At 39.3% G+C, this 17782-nt stretch overlaps 1 protein-coding gene and 1 pseudogene across 2 annotated transcripts; both read left to right on the forward strand.

Annotated features, from left to right (window-relative positions):
- The first annotated feature begins 1142 nt into the window (after positions 1–1142).
- On the forward strand, positions 1143–2140 carry LOC120108043 (annotated as a pseudogene).
- Positions 2141–10566: 8426 nt separating this feature from the next.
- Positions 10567–16411, forward strand: LOC103703884 (probable carbohydrate esterase At4g34215). Of its 2 annotated transcripts, XM_039121599.1 has the most exons (3): positions 10567–11225; positions 15256–15355; positions 16021–16239. In XM_039121599.1, exons 1-3 carry the CDS (start codon positions 10602–10604, stop codon positions 16092–16094), a joined length of 798 nt encoding a protein of 265 aa, XP_038977527.1. In that variant the 5' UTR covers positions 10567–10601; the 3' UTR covers positions 16095–16239. The 2 variants fall into 2 exon arrangements, with proteins under 2 accessions (XP_038977527.1, XP_008785141.2); XM_008786919.3 differs by lacking the exon at positions 15256–15355 and having other exon boundaries at positions 10568–11225; positions 16021–16411.
- The last annotated feature ends 1371 nt before the right edge of the window (positions 16412–17782 follow it).

Here is a 17782-nt window from a genome sequence, read left to right on the forward strand (position 1 = left end):
TTAACTTGAATGTCCTAGTTTCCTCTGAGTCCAAGACTCCAAATTCTAATACCCAACAACTCTTAAGCTTACAGAGCCTTTATCTCCATCACCTTCCTCACACAGTGATGGGCCTTGTGAAAGAAGTTCATTTGCCCATTCCCTACTCACTTACCAGCCCATATGAAGAAAGGGTATTTATTTGTGTTTATACAGGTTTTAATTTTTTGGATGGCTTTGGTAAAATATTATTTCTAGGTGTTAACTTATTAAAGTGGGGATTAGTTAGAAATGTGATATGAGGATTCTATTCAATAGTAGAATGAGTTCACCAGCGTGGTGTCCTAAGAGCAAAAGCTCTTGCAAGAGAAGCTAGTGGAGGATAGCTTAAGGCTTTGGAGGGTTAGGGCAGGGCTCCTAGGGTCCGAGTTTCTTGGGCACTGAATTCTTCTGCACGGCCATGATGCATAAATGCTTCAAATGGCTTAAAGAATGTGTGGCCTCTTTGGAATTGTCAATGCTCAAATATTTGTTTCATTCTTCCTCAAATATATTGTAGCTTGTATTTTTAGATAATTTTTTGATCCTTGCATTTTGTAATTTCCTTTTTTGGATGACGACTCTTTATAGTTTCTTATTTTTATGGATGTATGCTAGAATCATAATTTTTTATTAACTTTATCTTTTATGATTATGCAACTATTGTTTATATGTGCCCATTCAATTCTTACTTCCAACAATTTTTTATTATGGTTATTATTTCTTGCTTCAATAAATGCTTACTAAAATTATAATTTTTATTATTAATATTTTCTCAAAATTTGTTTTGTATCTAAAATTCTAAATAGAAAAAAATATGAAATATAAATATATTTTAATATCTGAATATATTTTCATCTATTTAGGATAAATATGGATGTTAATTTGATATTTGTTTGAAAATATAGATATCAATATGGGTATTATCAAACTCCAATCCGAATCAGATCTAATCTCAGATTTATAATTTTTTAGTAAAAAGGATATAATTTTCAAAATCCAAAATAAGTTTTTCAAATGTAGCGGAGTCTCCGACGCCAGCTTTACTCTGTCTTCCACCAGATGTCGGTTTCGGAGCAGGTAGTGTACTGTACTTGAAGATTAAGAAAGGCCATCGCCTTTTGTTTTGGATTCTTCGTCCCCGGAGCCACCTTTCCCCCTGAGAGCCCCACACTCCTTCCTTACCTTTCCCTTCCTCTTCCCTAAACCCTATGAAACCCTTCTCCTCCTCCTCTTCCTCAAAGTCCACAGAATCAGAAAGAATACTCTACGAAACAGCATTTACGCTCGCATCGGTACGAGGATCCGCTCTCTCTTTGATGGATGAGTAAGTAACACGCCCTCCCTAAGTACAGTTGTTGTTGTTTTTTTTTTCTCTTCCAAAGAAGGAAAAATCCCCCTTGTTTCCCCTTCTTTTTCTGTCTGTCTTCCGGATCGGAGGACAAGAACACGGGGCCAAGGAAGGACTGAGTGGTGCGAGCGATCGGCGATGGGTGAGACGCGGAGCACGACGAGCATCCACGTGACGGCGCTGGACGGGCTGGTGAATGTGAATTCGCTCTTCACGATCGCCGTCTTCGTGGGGCTCTCCCTCACCTCCCCGGGCCAGCGGAGCCTCGAAGGGAACTCCGCCTGCGACGGCCGGCCAGGACGTCATCCGCAACCTCCTGGTTTTCGAGGTGGTCTCCTTCAGCTTCTTCCTCTTCTCCAGCCTCGTCGCGCAGGGCCTCAAGCTCGCCATCAATCTTATAAACAGCAACGACGTCGACGACGCCTTCCGGGCACACATCAACGCGCGGGCGCTCCGCCTCGGGATGCTGGCCTCGGCCGTGGGCTCCATGATGGGCTGCCTCTTCCTGCTGCTCTCCATGGTCAACGTCATCCAGATCCGCCTCGGGATGCTCTCCTGCGGCAGCGCCGCCGCCGTCCGGGCGGTGGCGGCGCTCGTCACTCTCGTCTCCACCGCCCTCGTCGTCTACATCTCCACCGTCCTCTATGCCTTCACTCATTGAGTCATCCGACCAGCCTGCTACCTTCCTCTTTGCTAGGTTTCGTTCTTGCTCTTCCTTTAATTTTTTTTTTCTTATTTGGAATGAATGAAAAAAAACAGATTTTTTTTTAAGTGGCTTCATTTACCTTTTCGGTTTTTTCGTTCGATTTATCATTGAATGATGTCCTCCGATAGGAGCAGAGCTTGTGATCCGACTGAATTGGAGTTTAAATTGAGGAGTTGCTGGCTGGATGGATAGATCGAGTTGTTTTAAGTTTGTTATTCGTTTGATCTTGACACTTGATTTCAGGAGTCAGAATGAGTTTAATTCTAAACTTCGATCGGCGAGGCGCCTGTCCGATTCTGGCCGGGCCTGCGTCCGATCACCCCACCCCAATTCCTCCGGACTCGGAATCCCCAAACGATGGAAAATCCCTGACCTACTTCCTTCCTTCCTTCTTCTTCTCCTCTCAATCCCATGGAACGCGTCAAGCGTGGCCCCGATTCCACCTCCGATCCCTTCTTCCAATAAACCCTCGACTCCCCGATCGCCTCACAAGAGACCACGGCCCCCCGAATCGAACGCCTCGAGCTGCGACTCCGTGGTGGCCAATCAAGGAAGCATCAAAGGTCTCATATTCTCTGCTTTGCGTCAGATTCCCGATCTGGTTGCCGGATTGCTCTTTCCTGTGAAAGGAGAAGATATCGTGGGTATGGAGGACAGTGCAGTGAGGGTGAGCTTGAAGCTCATAAGGAGTCGGCGGGTGAGATTGGCGTAGGGATACTTCGGTCTAAATCCAAGGTCGAGATATCCAACATTTCTTCCGCACCACCTTTTGTGTTTCTTGCTCGTTATGTCCGTGTTTGATGAAATGTTTCTTTGAAAAAAAATTGCCTTGGTGAAATGTTTTTTTGACTTCCTGTCCAAGGATGGCCAGGTGTTTTTTTGATGGTAATGTTGACCGAGTCAGTGCTGGTTCAATTCATCCATGCATTCTACGCTAGCGGATCTATATTGGTTGGCAGCTCTGTGGAATCCCAGATTCTCAACTTACGGATGACAGGCTTTGTCGTAGGAGCTGAGCCAACAACTGCATTTATACGGGTCATTCTTGAACAAAAGGAGTATTTTGTATCTGAATAGATTTTATGAACCCGCTTTGTATCTGTTTTTCGGTCTTTATAGAGTATTTTGTCTCGATTCTAATGGCAATACTCGCATGAAACTAGTATGAGTTGCCGATGTAGAAAAAAAAAAGAAGCAAGGGCAGAATATAGGGCTGGTGCTGGTATTCCTGGAACCATGCTGCATCCTTGAAACTTGATTCAGAGCTCCCTCTGTTTAAGAAGGCCTTGAGGAAAATTGGAATTCTCAATTCTTTATGACGTCTAGGAGATAGAATATTATCAGGAACAAACTAATTATAATTATTTTTGTCTTTATGCACAAGCATATTGCCATATGTTGCAACGGATTTATCAAAATTGGAGGTGGACAATATTTGTTTGGGCAAGTATCAGATTCTTCACGTTAGATTTGTGCATTATAATTAATTTCTACAACAAGACCAAATTATATTTCTTCCATGAAATTTCTGCAGGGAGGGCAGGTTTAGTCTTATAAAGGCATGATGGCCTCCAGGTTATTGGCTGGCTGAGCTTTGGCTACCTTGTGAAAATGTGCAACATGTATACTGACTGTACCGTTAAACATATTCCGTTGGCAACAACTGTTTTTTTTTAAAGCTTTTGGTAGAGAGAGGTCCATCAGCAACGGGCAACAAAAGCATTGATTTCTTTATTGAACCATATATTTTGGTATTACAACATGAAACTTGATTATAGCAGAAAGAACAAGGATAGTGACTCGAAGAGAGGTGCAGACAAAAGTCGAACCATTTCTCAGAAAACATGGAAAGACAAATCCAAGTGCCTGTGAATTTGCAGAGGCTTGTATCAATGTTTTCGAAACGATGGATGACATACAATTTCTTTTGAGTACATAACAATTAAAACCGAAGCATCAAGGATGATGTAAAGTGCATCCACAAACACTAATATATGGACTTCCTAGCTTCGATGGTTCAGATCATTCATTAGCCAATTCAAGCATGCTTGCAGTTCCCTTGATTCAAAGAGAAGGAAAAATAAAAATGAGGATACGTAATTCACACAATCCTTCTGTTCTTTCAGAGCCCATAAAATAAACTGGATATCTAAGTTTTCTTCTTATTCTTACTAGTATCTCTAGAGGAACCATCTCACATCTTCCAATCTCTGCTTAAACATTGGAGATAAAAAAAAATAAAAAAAATAAAATCTGTGCCAAAAATAAGAAGCCAAACATCTAGATAGCATTGAACAGCAGTTGCTGGTCATTACAGCATTCAAACATGATCTTTGCTTCCTTTCATTGACTCCAAATCATACCATCAGAAAAACAAAACTAAATGCCGGGAAAATAAAACAATCCAAATATGAGATTCTAAGCACCTAAAACAACATGAATTCAACTAAAATTCAGCTTCAAATTGGATGGATTATTATTGGCACAGCAGTCAAGGCAATAAAGTACACTATCTGTTTCAATCCCGATCGGCACCATCGTATTCGTGAGATTAAACGGACACAGCAGCTGACTGTTTCGCTGTTTCCTCACTTTGCGAGTTCTGATAATAGGCAGCTAGAATTTTCCACCCGCCCAGGCACATAAAACCATCCGGAGGACTCTCTCCATTTCTTGCATACATGCGCATCTGGAGGAAAGATAGTTATATTAACATGTTAAATATAATGTTGATAGCAAAATACAATGTGAGGTAATACTTGCAGCAACAAATTAGATGATACAGATTTTCTCTCGAAAGGGCTCAATGTCTTTAAAATAAACAGTTATAATGGTTAATTATCATGCATTGACTGGAAGGAGACAAATCAGCAGGATACATGCCATACCTTGGTTCCTGAGATGAAGAGAAAATCTTGAGCAGGAGAAGGATCAAAAAATGCCATCTTCTTTTCCATTGTATCATATGCTACTACCTGTGAGCATTACACATGAAGATCGACACAGTGCTATTTAGAGATTCAACTGGTAGAAGAAACATAATGTATCTCCCAAGATCTAAATATAAGATCATATTTTCAACTAAAAGGATTATGCGATGAGTTAAAGCATTTTATCTACCACTCACTGAGTCCCATTGGCATATTGTAATAGTTTTATCCACATGTAAGCCACTCAACTCAAACAAACTATAGCTTGTTGTGTATCGTTTTAATACATACAGAGCACAAAGAGCTACTATAGTAATATTGCCAAATATATAACCAATACATTTAGCTGGTTTTCATTTGATGATGCTTTAGAAACAAGTTGGTCGCTGCAAACCAAGCCTACTTTGTTTCCCACACCAAAATGGCAAATACCAACATGTTCCCTGACTACATCTGCATGAGTCCAGCTTGTGATATGCACATTTATCACAACCAATGTCTATCCACCATGGATAAGAAATCTTCTCTACCCTTCCTGTGTGAAGTATGAACTTACTCATCGGTCTTCGTTGGGTTCTCCCCGTTCACATCACTTCTGAAAGCCCTCACTCCTTGTATCCATCCTCTGAATTATTGGTGGTAGATTCCACCGGCCGGTTCTGACAGTGAATTGCTGCTATCCATGTTTGGTGTGTGAATTGTAGACCAGAATGCTTTCTTGACTACTTTCATCATCTTGCCCAGCTTCACAATTCGTTGCTGAACTAATCAAGATAGTTTAGACTTTGAAGGTCCAATATTGCCTCTGTGGTCCGCTCCCTTCAAATATGAACTCTGTCACTCTGCTAAGATCGACACAGTAATTCTGTATCCTGTTTAACTCCACCTCATAAATAATGGAAATAAATCTTGATTTTTTTTAAAATTTATAATATGCTACTCTTATTATGTCAAGTCCTCACCATGGTTAATACGATAGTAATGTGCTGCCACCAAAAAAAAAAAAAAAATGGCAGCAATTCAAGGGAGAGGCTGTGATTGTAGCACCAAGATGCTTGCTCGAGACAGCAACATCTTGCGTTTGGTTTGTGGCCTCAAAATGCCTTATGTGCTTACCAAGATTCAACCGATTAGGGGCAACTACGCTGAGGCACATACAACGCACCACGCGGTTAATGATTTCTCAATTTACCACCAACCGTAGGATCTTCCATTCAGGAAGAGAAAGACGTAATGGCCATCTCAAAGTATTCCAAGCCTTTCTATTCATCTGCCAAGCCACCACTGCGTTGATTTGCACGAAGAAAGGTATATCCTTATTCTGCGAGGAAGGTACAACCCTTTCCCCGTGACAAATGGCAGAATGATTTAGGTTTTTATGTTGATTCAACTGCTGCATGAAAAAGGATGTCTCGCAGCCCAGGTTTGGAGGAGGGCATCGTTTCCTCTTTCGGAGTCCGGTTCTGCGGTAGGAGAGTTTCTCTGGTAAGTCAAGTTTGTCTTGTGATGGCCGTGCACTGTTGGGTGGGGTATTGCTGCTGTCTATCTGGTTTGTCACATTTGGCTGGATAGGAATTCCAAAGTCTTCGAGGGCAGGAGGACACCACTGAGGTTTATTGTCGAGCGAGCTCTCCATCAGGCGGTGGAGGTCATTGAGTCTGCTCAATCTGATTCATCTGTGATGGCTAGGGACATCTGGGACCCTGCATCACTACCACAGCGCCCAGGTTTGTTCTTGTCTCTTGAGAGCCTCCACCTCCTGGCTATCTCAAGGTAAATTTTGACGGAAGCTTGCCCACTGGTGGAGATTGGGCAGGGGTGGCATTTGTGATCAGGGACCATAGGGCCAGATTGGTTGTTGCGCGGGGATGTCGTTCCTTCGAGACCTCGACATTTGGGGCGAAGCTCAGGGTTGCATGGGAGGGTCTAGCCCGTGCGAGATATGTGCTAATGGCTGATCGGATTATTCTGGAGAGGAATTCAGCCATTTTGATTGATCGCCTCCAAGTGGAGGGTCGGGAAAGGGTGGAGCACCCACTTTTGGATGACATAAGACGGATGTTATGGAAGTGTCAGGTCATCCAGATAAGGCACGTCCCTCGAGAGGTGAATCAGACTGCCGATTGGGTCGCCTCATTCATTGCTCAGCATTCAGGCGAGTTCTTATAGCGTCAACAGTCTTAAGTTCCTTCTGTTTTCTGTAGCTTCCTTGATAGTGATGTAGCTGGCGATGCTCGTATGCGAGCAATGTTGCAGCCGATTTAAAAAAATAAAAAAAAAAGATGTCTCCACTGTACAGATTAGCCGTTTCGTCTGACCATGCTTTGGGCCGAGGAAGGTACAACCCCTTTCCCCGCGACAAATGGCAGAACGATTCAGCTTTTTATGTTGATTCAACTGCTGCGTGAAAAAGGATGTCTCCACCGTACAGATTGGCCGTTTTGTCTGACCAGGCTTTGGGCGGCGGGGCGGGGGGTGAAGGCGTCTGATGACAGGCAGGAGCGCCCACTGAGGGCGCCCTCCCACTTATTACAGAGGGTGTAATGGAAGGAGATGCGTTATTTGGAATCCAATGCTGGATCTACCGTTATGGTTTCCAATTGAAATGGTAAAAAAAACCAGCCTGCCTCCTGGTCATGCATGGTGAGGTTTGGAAGTCAAGTGGACCAAGGTTGGGAGGATCATATCAAAATCCATGATGGACTTCTCGTTCCTACTGCCTACCCTTGCAAGTTATTAGGACCATTGGCTTGTTAAGAAATGAGATGAAAGAAATAAGGGTAATGCGGATTTCATTGAACAAACACTTAGAAAAATGCACATGGACTCGAAAGCAGATCTCCGAGTTGTATCTTCCGCGCAAATGAAGGATTGACCTTACTTAGCACAGATCTGCTGGTATGAATGATGTGTAAATGATTCAACAATGGATTCGTGTGAAGGAAGATGCAACCTTCTTTTGCCTCGATTTGAGATGGCGGCCCCAGGAGTTATAAATAACTTGCAGGAAGGGGGATTATTGTCAAGATGGAGATCCTTTGGACTCATTTGATTCGTGAAAACAAATTAACTTTTTTGAAATATTTTTTAAGAAAGCATTAATATGATATTTGAAAAAGTAGTTTTTACATATTTAGTTAATTATTAAAAAAATAATATAAAAATATATTTTGCATAGTAACTTATATTTGATTGAGCATTTATTTTTCTCATAAAGTTGTGCAAAATACTTCTTATGCCCTTAATGAAGTTATGTAAAATACCTGTGAAACACCGCATGCATAATTTTTAATAGATATTTTTAGATATTTGAAATAGATATTTAAAATTTTTATTGGGTTGAGTTTTTAGAATCCTAACAATTTTTAATAGTTAGATAACTTCTTTATATAGTGATAATTTTTAATCATTATTAATATATTTTTAATAATAAAATTATCATATCTTCTTTATATTATAGTAATTTTTAAGAGTATATTTTACTAGTTTAAGATTAACTATAAAAATAGCTATTAAAAGTATTATGGTATAGTTAAAAACATATGCAAAGAGATTTTTCTTTCTCATAAAATATAAAAAAAGTATTTTCATGAGAATGTTTTTTAAATCTCCCGACCAAAGATAAAATATTTTTTAATTTTTTATTAACCACACTTTTCTATCACCTCTTTCCGAACCCAAGGAGTCCATAGCAGTGCTAAAAATTCTTACGTGGTGAAACTAAAGAAACTAATGAACGTCGAACTCCAATCATATTTGCCTTCCTCGTGTTTGACTAATGCTAAAGAATTTATATCGGATCAAAAATGTGGAAAAAGATACATTATTGACGTCTCTTTCCCCGGTAGGACAGGTGAAGAAGGGTCATTGAATGAGATATTGGCGGGTTAGGTTGGAAGTGGGGTGGGGAACCAGGGTTGGGGCCATGCCTTCTTACCAAACAAAAACAACAACAACAAAAAAAAAAATCAGAAGAAGAAAGAAGAAAAGAAAAGAAAAGAAAGAGTGAGGAGGAGATCAGAGATGCGTTCTTGTGCAACTCCAGAGTTACCTTGGTGGATCGGTCCATTAAAATTGATGGAGTCGGGATATTCCTCAGCTTAAGACATGACAGCTCTTGTGAATGCGAATCGGAGAATGTAATTCATTCTGAAATTGTTCCATATTCCTGGATTTCCAGATATAACATAGCAAATAAATAAGCTTAGTATAATTTGTAGCATTATTCTGAATATGCTGTTGGAGAAAATTTGGATGAACCTAAAGATACATCAACATCTTTTTGCTGGAACTTTCGTCTCGGTTGAAAGAAACCATGCATAATCTCAGCCATCTCGGTGCCTGCCACCCACTATGATCTCACTGAGACAGGGATGAATAGATGCCTTTGGTTTTTCAAAATATAAAACTAAAAAAGATGGGGTATTCTATTATATATATATTTATATAAATATATGTTTGTGCAAAATTATCCATTGTCATGGAAAAGCTAGTATTAACTTACTTGATCATCATTAAAATTTAATATTTAACATGCAATATACATTAATGATGTTAGTAGTAATATGCTCAATTATCATTAAAGTTCATTGGTTAATATGGAATAGATATTAATATTGCCAATACTGATATACTTGGCCATAATTAAGATTAATTGTTTCATATGAAATTAAAATTCAAATACTGAAACCTTCTATTTATTATAGTTTGTTAAATTGTTATATTATATTTCAATAATTATTAGGTTAAGGAGGAAAAACAATTGCACATATGAGATTGATATTAATGATGGAAATTTGTACAAGAAGAATCTCACAAAATTCTCCTTTCATTGTAGGAATGCTGGCATTAATAACACCATTATTAATGACGAGTCTTGATCATTGTTAAGATAAATTACTTAATATGCAAATAAAATTTAACCATCAAAACATTCTATTTGTTATAATTTATTTTTGTCATTTTATTGCATTTAAAGAATAATTGAAAAGAACTATAAACGACATGTTATATATAGGTTGGTATTATTGGCAGCGATATCAATGATGAAAATTTCTATACTTTGTTTCTTATATAAATGCTGGTATTAATAATGTCGATATCAATGGCAAGAATTTCTATCTATCTATCAATAAAATTTATTGTTTAATATGCAATAAACATTTAACTATTAAAAACTTCTATTTATGATAATTTATTATATTAATATATTATATTTTTAAATAAATAAAATAACTTATCCATTATTTATTATAATAAAAATATTGTATTAATATTTTAAATATTTTTAAAAATTATTTTAATTTTAATTTGCACGTCCCACAGCTCCTCCTGTCAAAAGAACCCCTCATCAACATCTCCCTCCCCTGTACGTAAGAGAATCCCGCATCTCTACGGGAAAATAAACTAGTTGAACTTGAGTCTAATTTAACCGCTATTCTTCTATTTATTATATTATATTTTATTATGTTATAGCGTCATCCGGACCGTCCGATCGCATCAACAAGGTGGACCTCTTTCCTGCCGCAGCACTCGTGTTCTCCTTTATATTATCCATCGCGACAAGGAAAAAGCCTGTAAAAGAAAAGGAACCGACATGCTTCCGCTCCTCTCGCCGCTTCTGCTGCTCCTCGCATCCGTCGCCCCCTCGCACCTCTTCGCCTGCTCGGCGGGAGCCGCACCCAACCGGTCAGGTGCGGCGGCGGAAGCCGGGAAGCTGATCTTCATACTGGCCGGGCAGAGTAACATGGCCGGGCGGGGCGGCGTCACTGGCGACCGGTGGAACCGCGTGGTCCCGCCGGAGTGCCGGCCGAGCCCAGCGATCCTCCGGCTGAACGCAGGCCTACGGTGGGAGGAGGCGCGGGAGCCCCTCCACGCCGACATCGACGTGCTCAAGACCTGCGGTGTGGGGCCCAGCATGGCCTTCGCCCACGAGATCCTGCCCTCCGCCGCCGCTCCGGCGGTGGTGGGCCTGGTGCCGTGCGCCATAGGCGGCACCAAGATAACCCAGTGGGGCCGGGGGACGCCGCTGTACGGGGAGATGGTGCGGCGGGCGAGGGCGGCCGGTGGCGGCGGCGGCCGGATGGGGGGGGTGCTGTGGTACCAGGGTGAGAGCGATACCGTGTCCCGCGCCGACGCGGAGGCGTACATGGGGAGAATGGAGAAACTGATACGAGATCTGCGGTCCGATCTCGGGCTGCCAGGGCTCCTCGTGATCCAGGTAAGTGGATGGTTTCTGCCCGTCTGATTTTTAATTGAATTGATGAGATTTCAGGTTTTGGAATGCTCCCGTGCACCCGTAGATTAAAATAGAAGCCGTTATAACTTATAAAAGGAATAATAATTTTTTATTTGATCATTTTTTCCCTATCAGCGTATAAGAAAGAAGCGACGAATAAATTTTTTTTAAAAAAAACAAGGAATAATTCTTAAAAAACGAATGAAGTGGGCTATCTTTTCTCGGCTTAGTCAAAAAAAGAATTAGCCATGAACGCTTTAACCCCGCTTCAAGACTCTAAAAAAATATATATATAAAGGGACAAAGAAAGTTGTGGTTGGTCTATTGGACCTGAAAATGATGAACATTGTCATCATGACTTCAACTAGGACTATGATAATGGTCCTAAACCGGACCCTTGTTTCAATAGTTGCAATCTCAAACGACGACATCTTGTGTCAAAAGATAAGACATCACAATTAGTAGGCCACAATAACAATAATTGCTTCAAAATTATAGTTGGTCGTTGTTGGCTCCACATTCGACTCAAGATTTCAACATGATCTGATAAAAATACCGATTATTATAGAAAACATACTGCATGTGATGAAAAGAATTCTGACTGCCATTTTCCATGTAACTTGATAAGCATCTCATTTTATAACAACAAAACTGTTCCAATTACAAAATTTAACTATCTAACGAGTATCAATGATGCTCTATCTATTCGTCCTTTTCTTATGTGATCTCAACCATAACTAAGTATTAATCTACTTGCAACCTGCAACCCTGAATAAAAAAAAATTATGAGCTTTATAGTCCAATAAGAATCCCAACTTACTATACCATAAGTAATAAAAAAAATAATTAATAATGCCAAATAAATAAATATCATATCAATTGTTAGAAAACTCATAAATAACAAACATTTAAGTTTTCATTATCATCTTTTCAAAAAAATCATATATATATATATAAAACTAATTGTTCAATAACAATTTCTTTAGTCATGTCATCAGTTTCTCATTAACTTGATTTCTAGATTGCTTATCAATTTTCTTTTTCGGTTTTGGAATAATCACTCATGACTCTGTTCAAGATTGATATTGTACTACATTATAGCCCGTGATGGCTATTCCACTCGTGGTGACTTTCTACGTGTAAGTCCGTGGAAGCTATTCTACTCAAAGTAGTTTTTAATACATAAGCTCGTGAAAGCTATCTCACTCATAGTGTCTTTTTACGCATAATCCCGTGGAGACTATCCCACTCGTAGTGGCTTTCTATGCATAAGACCGTGACCCCCTATGTGTCAGCCTATAGGCGCTATGACGAGATTAGTCCAAATCATATTTTATTCGTCTAATTTATCTGCTACTCTTATCAATTCAATTATCATATATACAATGAATTATTTTCAAATTCAAAGCATCTTTGTTCATATAATCATGTTCACAACAGCTAATACATATAATGACCACATAATTATATTTATACTGAAAATTATATAAAAGTATATCGTCACATACCAAACCTATACAAATCTCATGATGCAATTCCAACGATACAAAATCAAACCACACCTAACATGTTTAGTCAATATAAAATTTATATATCCTTTATCAATCAATTGCCATATTAATGAATTAATTATTTAGAAATTACCTAATTTTAGAGTTCTAATTTTTGAATTGCCTATAGTTTCTACTCTCCCTTAATTAAAAATTAAAATAAATAAAGGGTTAGGGTCTTACTCAATTTAGAAATTAGAGTATAAGATATCGTTGGGCTTCTTTTTGTCTGAATGACTGTAGCTCATACAAAATTAGAGCTGACTATGAAAATAGATTTGTATAGAAAGATATACGAGGCGAGCTAGATGACAACGCCCAATTGTTCCAATCGATCAGCATAACATAACTCAATTTATCTGATCAAGAAATATATATCCAATTCAGAAAAGAATAATAGATTAAGGGTTATTAATTATAGGTCCAATAATAGCTGACAACACTTAGGTGCAAGACGAATAAGGTCGACTAGATAGTAACATCAGACGATTCTGATCGGTCCACTGTGGCTAATCAAGCCAATAAAATCATAAAAGGAGAATCAAACCATGGTTCATGTAATATAATAGGGATTCATGACGATAGAGTTTAACGATGATTGGTAATTGTTGGAATAAGGCTAGTGCGACAGGTGGTCGTAGCAACATTGGTCCAGAGGTCAATTCGAGTCCACAATGAAAACATGTGGGACCTTCCTATTGGGTCCATAAAATCATGCGAAGAGAGAGACAATCTAGATAGAGAGAGAAACAAGAGAGAGAAATAGAGAGAGGAGAGAGAAAGAGAGAGAGGAAAGAGAGGAGAGAGAAATAAGAGAGAGAAGACTCTTTTCTTCTTTCTCAAAACAGAGGAGAGCCCATCTTTTCTTTCCTTCTCGGATCAAAGGGGTGGCGCGGCCAAGGCAGCCGGCTCCGGTGGCGGTGACCTAGAGTGGTCTCTCCGCTAAAGCATCATGGTTGGCTGGCGCAAGAAAGGAAAAAGGAAAAGGATCATCACAGAACCGAGCAACTCAGCCTGATCATGGCTATTTTCTTAACCCACCCCTACATGATCTCAGGGGTCCCCAGGGGCGGCAAGGCTCAGCCTTTTCTGGCGGCCGATGGCGGCGAACATGGGAGAAAGAGACACCGAAACAGGGCACCCCTATTTTGAATTAAATTCTGGCGATTAGTTGACTCAAATTCAAGCAAGGATGGCTATAAACCTAGGAAAAGGAGAGGAAAGCAAGCGACACTCACCTTGGTCTAGCAAGGTTCCGACGGCTCTTTTTGACGATGAATAGGAGAGGAGATTTGAGAAGAATCATGAGATCAGCAGCGATTCTTGGACTCCTCGAGGACGGCTTTTAACGAAGGGGGAGGGGGAGATAAATAGGTGAAGTATTGGAGTTCTAATCGAACTTGGATCGCCTTAGGACTCCTGAAGTATGGGCAAGATGAAGGAGGAAGAACACCGGAAAAGACTCCGATCATGAGTCTTCTCCTCCTTTCCATCGCAAGCACCAGAGCTTGCTCCAAGATAATTGGGCCCGGCCTCTTCAGGCTTGCCCACTAGCCCAGTTCAAAAATGGGCTGCAGCTCAGGATTGACCCCAAAAAAATTGGGCTGGGTTATTACGATTTTCTTCCCTGTTAAGTTTTTGCTTGAAACTTTGAATTAAACTGCAGTTCTTGTAATAGCATGGTACTGTTCATATTAGTGGATCAAATCAACATTAGCTCCTCAAGAAAATTTAATAGATGAACAATAAGAAAATAACCATGCATTTATCTCTACAGGTGTAGATAGGTTTGGATTTAAGCTGCACCCAACCAAGATAACATGTGACTGACATTCATGTTAAGAAAATACTTCTCATAATCATAACTTTTAATTCACTTTCTAGTTATAATAGTTTTTTTTTCCTTTTTTTTTAGTTTGAGGATGGGGGTGGAGTTTACCTCCTCCTGCCTATCAATCAACTTGTAGGCATCGGTTGATGTTCCTTCTCCAGGGTTTTTTTTTTTTTAAAAAAAAAAATATCATGCCTAACAGAAACTCAAAACAAATGTTATTAAAAACTCTTACATTTTTCCACTTGTGCAACATCGGCAAAATTTTAGAACTATTTCTAGACTGGATTTTAATGCCTAGAGGAGTTGATCTAGTGAGAAACTTAGTTATATGAGCTTGTCAAAAGAAGATCATTAATAATCGGTCATAAAATTGAACACCCTTCTGCAGTATGTTTGTGCATGTATGCTATATCCTTGAATGGTCCTTCCTTACGCTTTTACCAAAAATAATATATATATATATATATATATATATATATATATATATATATATATATATATATATATATATATATATATATATATATATATATATATATATGGTCCTTCCTTGCGATTTATACAAGAAGCCTTTTCTTCAAGTATGAAAGCTTTTATGATTGAATCAATTAACTCTCTCTCTCTCTAGATCTCCTGGTTGGAACTTGGAAGCCTGGCTGGAACTCAAATTAAAGGAAGGGCCAAACTCCGCTCTCTCCAATCAACACGAGACTTTATCAACATAGCTAGTAGGCAACCTCCTCGTGTTCGGTTTTTAAATCTTATTATAACATGCCTCTAAATATAATCATCATTCATGTATAAGATTATTTACAAACCTCTTATTCTTTTTTTTAAAAAAAATATTCTGCATTGTGGGGACAAACAAATAACATTATGTTATAAGCTGATAGAAAATAAGATTTTATTAAGTAGTGTCTTGCCTGATAAACTTTTATGGCTGCCTATAAAACTGCAGTGATATAAATCTTCACAAAACTTACGGTGTTGCCTGGAAATGCTTTACTTTGCATCAAAATTCAAAACTGACATGAATCTTAAACATAGTGTTAATAGTTTGATAAGTCCATCTGATGTCATTGCCTTCATTCAGTTCTCTATCACAGCACTGCTCGTTTTAGTCACAAAATCAAACCTCATAGTATATATACTTTTGATTGTAGCTCTTTGAATAGTTATCCTAATTCAAGGACTGGTTTTTGAGTAGATGTCTGTCCCCACCCCACCCCTCTCATATACTGTGTTTGCCTCCTTGGAGCCTATGCATGGTTTGATCGTCATCATACACTATTTTCCATATGATATATGTTAGGGTTGACCCCATAATATCTAGCACTATCAACAGACTTAAAATCATGGACTTAAAAACTTACATCACTGTATCTGCATGTAGGTTGCTCTTGCATCAGGAGAGGGAAACTACACAGACATAGTAAGGCAGGCTCAGAAGGGAATCAGACTTCCTAATGTTGCGTGTGTCGATGCCAAGGGGTTGGCACTTAATACCGATCACCTGCACCTCACCACGCAAGCTCAAGTTCAGCTTGGTAAACTATTGGCTACATCCTATTTAAATCATTCTAAAACAGACACCACCTCTAGGGTGTCATTTATTTCGATCCATATCTAAATTGATAATGAAAAAAAATATTGAAATAAAGCACGATTTCACCACAGAACTTTAAACATGATTTTGATAGCCAGCCAGCTGCTTGGCCTACTTTTGTGTTCTCAATATACTCATTTTTTACCAATGAAAAATGATTACATTATAAAAAAATAAAGTTTTTTCGAGTCTCAACCCTATTATCGACTCGTTATTTATATAAAAATAACATGACATGTAAAATAATATTTATGTGATATGCCTAAGCTATATGCTCAGGCCCAGCTCAATTGTTTCAAGTCCTTACTTCTGTTATCCATTTGGTGCCTAGGCCATGCTCATGCTGAAGCTCAACCAACTTTCGGCTGTTAGATTCGCTATTACATGTATCATTTTGATCCAATTGCATTACCTAAAGTAACGGATTTGTCCAACATTACTCCCTGAGCAAGATTTTCGTAACTACTTGAATGAATCGATTCTCATACATACATAGATAGGCTAATTAAGCTTGTATATGATTGGTTGGTGAGATGTGGACCAGAGTACAAGCAGAAGGCAGCATGCTGGCAAGAGTAGCATATAGATTTGTATGGATTAGCTTGTGTGAATACTGTATAAGATCTTGTATAGGACCTTGCTATTTATAGCCTTATGGTTAGTTCTACACACAAACACACACAAAAAAAAGAAAAGAAAAGAAAAAAAAAACAGAGAGGGAGAGGGGCTAAAAAAAACTCAAACAAGTTGGAGAGCATTATAATTTATCAGGAATCCAATGAGATGCATGGTGAAGCATCTTAGCTTAAATATTCACAGTCACGAGATATCACAGCATACAGGCTGGGCCTAGGAAACAGAAAGAAGGGTTAGGAACAATAAATCAAGAATTGGTTACAATAGAAGAGAAGGGCTATTTACAACATTTGTCAGCTGCAAGATTTAGAGAAAAACCCCTACCCTTCTCCAAGCCATAGGGAAGGAAGTTTTGGACTTGAAAGCGACCAAAGTAGCAAGCAAATGGGCTTTTTAAATAGGCATATCGCCTTGTGAATAGAAGGCAGGCCCTTTCTGTTGGTTGAAGTGCGGTCCGCCGAAGTAGGGAATGCGCCACAGCTTGACCCACGGCACGACTCCACCCCATCTCATTAGTTTACGATTAGGGATCCTGGAAAGAAAGCCGGAATCACTTGGGGGCTGACTGACAAAGAAACTCATTAACAAGAAAGTGAGAGGCAGGGTTAGCCAGGATGGAACCTAGCTCTGCAGAAGTAGATTGAAAGAAAAACTCGTGCTAACTACCATGCCCGACTGAGTGAAGTTGACTCATCGCAAAATAGATGAAGTGGAAAGAGGAGGGGCATAAGGAAAAAAGATTAGGGCTGTTCGCCCAAGCAAGAGCTTTTCAAACTAGAGCCCATAGTTAGAGCTGGTGCAAAAGCCCAAGCTAGAACTCATACTTTACTCAGAGCGTTGGTTTTGCTGGATAGAATTATATATCTGTGTAGATATGACTGAACGTAGTCTATACGTGCATTTAATTGCAAGA

Source organism: Phoenix dactylifera, unplaced genomic scaffold (genome assembly GCF_009389715.1).
Source record: "Phoenix dactylifera cultivar Barhee BC4 unplaced genomic scaffold, palm_55x_up_171113_PBpolish2nd_filt_p 001146F, whole genome shotgun sequence".
Lineage (NCBI taxonomy): Eukaryota > Viridiplantae > Streptophyta > Magnoliopsida > Arecales > Arecaceae > Phoenix > Phoenix dactylifera.

Coding starts and splice junctions, on each gene's coding strand:
- LOC103703884 (XM_008786919.3), top strand. CDS start 10,602: ATGCTTCCGCTCCTCTCGCCGCTTCTGCTGCTCCTCGCATCCGTCGCC. Junction 11,226..16,020: donor CAGGGCTCCTCGTGATCCAG/GTAAGTGGATGG, acceptor ATCTGCATGTAG/GTTGCTCTTGCATCAGGAGA.